Source organism: Mus caroli, chromosome 5 (assembly GCF_900094665.2).
Source record: "Mus caroli chromosome 5, CAROLI_EIJ_v1.1, whole genome shotgun sequence".
NCBI classification, from domain to species: Eukaryota; Metazoa; Chordata; class Mammalia; order Rodentia; family Muridae; genus Mus; species Mus caroli.
In genome coordinates this window covers 85,666,678-85,667,914 of record NC_034574.1, presented here as the reverse complement: position 1 = coordinate 85,667,914, position 1,237 = coordinate 85,666,678, and the positions used below count along the sequence as shown (strand labels likewise).

The 1,237-nt window shown below is 43.0% G+C and overlaps 1 protein-coding gene across 1 annotated transcript in view; it reads right to left on the bottom strand.

The window, feature by feature from the left end:
• Fam47e (family with sequence similarity 47 member E) overlaps positions 1–426 on the bottom strand; it is a 19,590-nt gene extending 19,164 nt beyond the window's left edge. The window contains 2 exon segments of the mRNA XM_021163728.1: positions 229–259; positions 262–426. Of these exon segments, the coding sequence (XP_021019387.1) occupies positions 229–259; positions 262–346 (116 nt within the window). The 5' untranslated portion in view covers positions 347–426.
• Between the last annotated feature and the right edge of the window lie 811 nt (positions 427–1,237).

Below are 1,237 nucleotides of genomic sequence, written 5' to 3'. Positions count from 1 at the left end.
AAAAATATTAAAAATAAAAAAAAAACCAAAAACTGAGCTATAGCCTCAGCCTATGCCTTTCTTCTTGAGGGAGGTATTCCACCAGGATGGCCCCTGAACCTACCCTTTTTTCAGATATCCAAATATGAACTTGTCTTCCATTCATTTAAGAGATAGCTTTCAAGCACCAAATATGTGCTGGAGATTAAGCTTTGCCGATCCAACTGTGTAGATAACCAGAATCCCTACCTTTGCATGGCTTCAGCTAAGCAGGATGGAGACATCGAGGCAGACAATCATATGCCAGGTGCTCACGAATGATGTAAAGAAAAAGTAAGGTGGGAAGCGGCCGGATGCAGGACAGCATCCAATTTCTACAGAGAAAGTCTCTCTGCTGAAGTGACACTGAGCCCAGGCCCAGAAGAGAAAAGCTTCAAACAGCTTAAATATCAAACTAGACTGCAAGGTCAAAGAAAGGCCTTGGGGCAGAGTGCACAGCATGAGCAGATCGGTGTGGACTTTAGTCTGCATCAGGGAGCACCTGGAGCTTAGCCTGCATCAGGGAGCACCTGCAGAAGGGTGAGCACAGGAATGACAGGCAGGTGTGTGAGAGAATCAGTTTGTGCTCTGAGTGTCACGCAGGCTTTAGAGAGGAGAATGCTGGACTACTGAAATAGCTCAACAGCTATTGTAGACCAGGCTGGCCTTGAACTCAGAAATCCACCTGCCTCTGCCTCCTGAGTGCTGGGATTAAAGGCATGAGCTACCATGCCCAGCAACATTTCCATTGTTTTAAGCCACAAAGTTTGCATTAAAGTTTCACAGTGGCCAGAGGAAACAAATGTGTATACTAACAGCCAAAGTCACCTCTATGAAATTCCACATTTCTTTTACTATGTGCTAAGATATTAATATATTACTGCTGGACTTCTTCCAAATAGCCAACTGACTCCCACTTGTGGATTTCTTGCCTTTGAGATTTTTCAGGGTTAACTAAGCAAATTGCTCAAAGTGAAAGACAGATCCTGCCTATATCTTCTTACTGTACCATTAATATATAATATATTCTATAATGTATAATAATCCTGTAGACAATGCTCCTCTCTTCCACATACAGGTTCTGAGCAACTTAAAAGACAATACAAACCACAAAGACCAGAGCCAAAACGTCACTGTTATGACAGGTACCTGTCCTGCTGGAGGACTCAACTTTAGGTCCAAGACAACTGTTCATTAAAAGCCATCAACTAGAGACTCT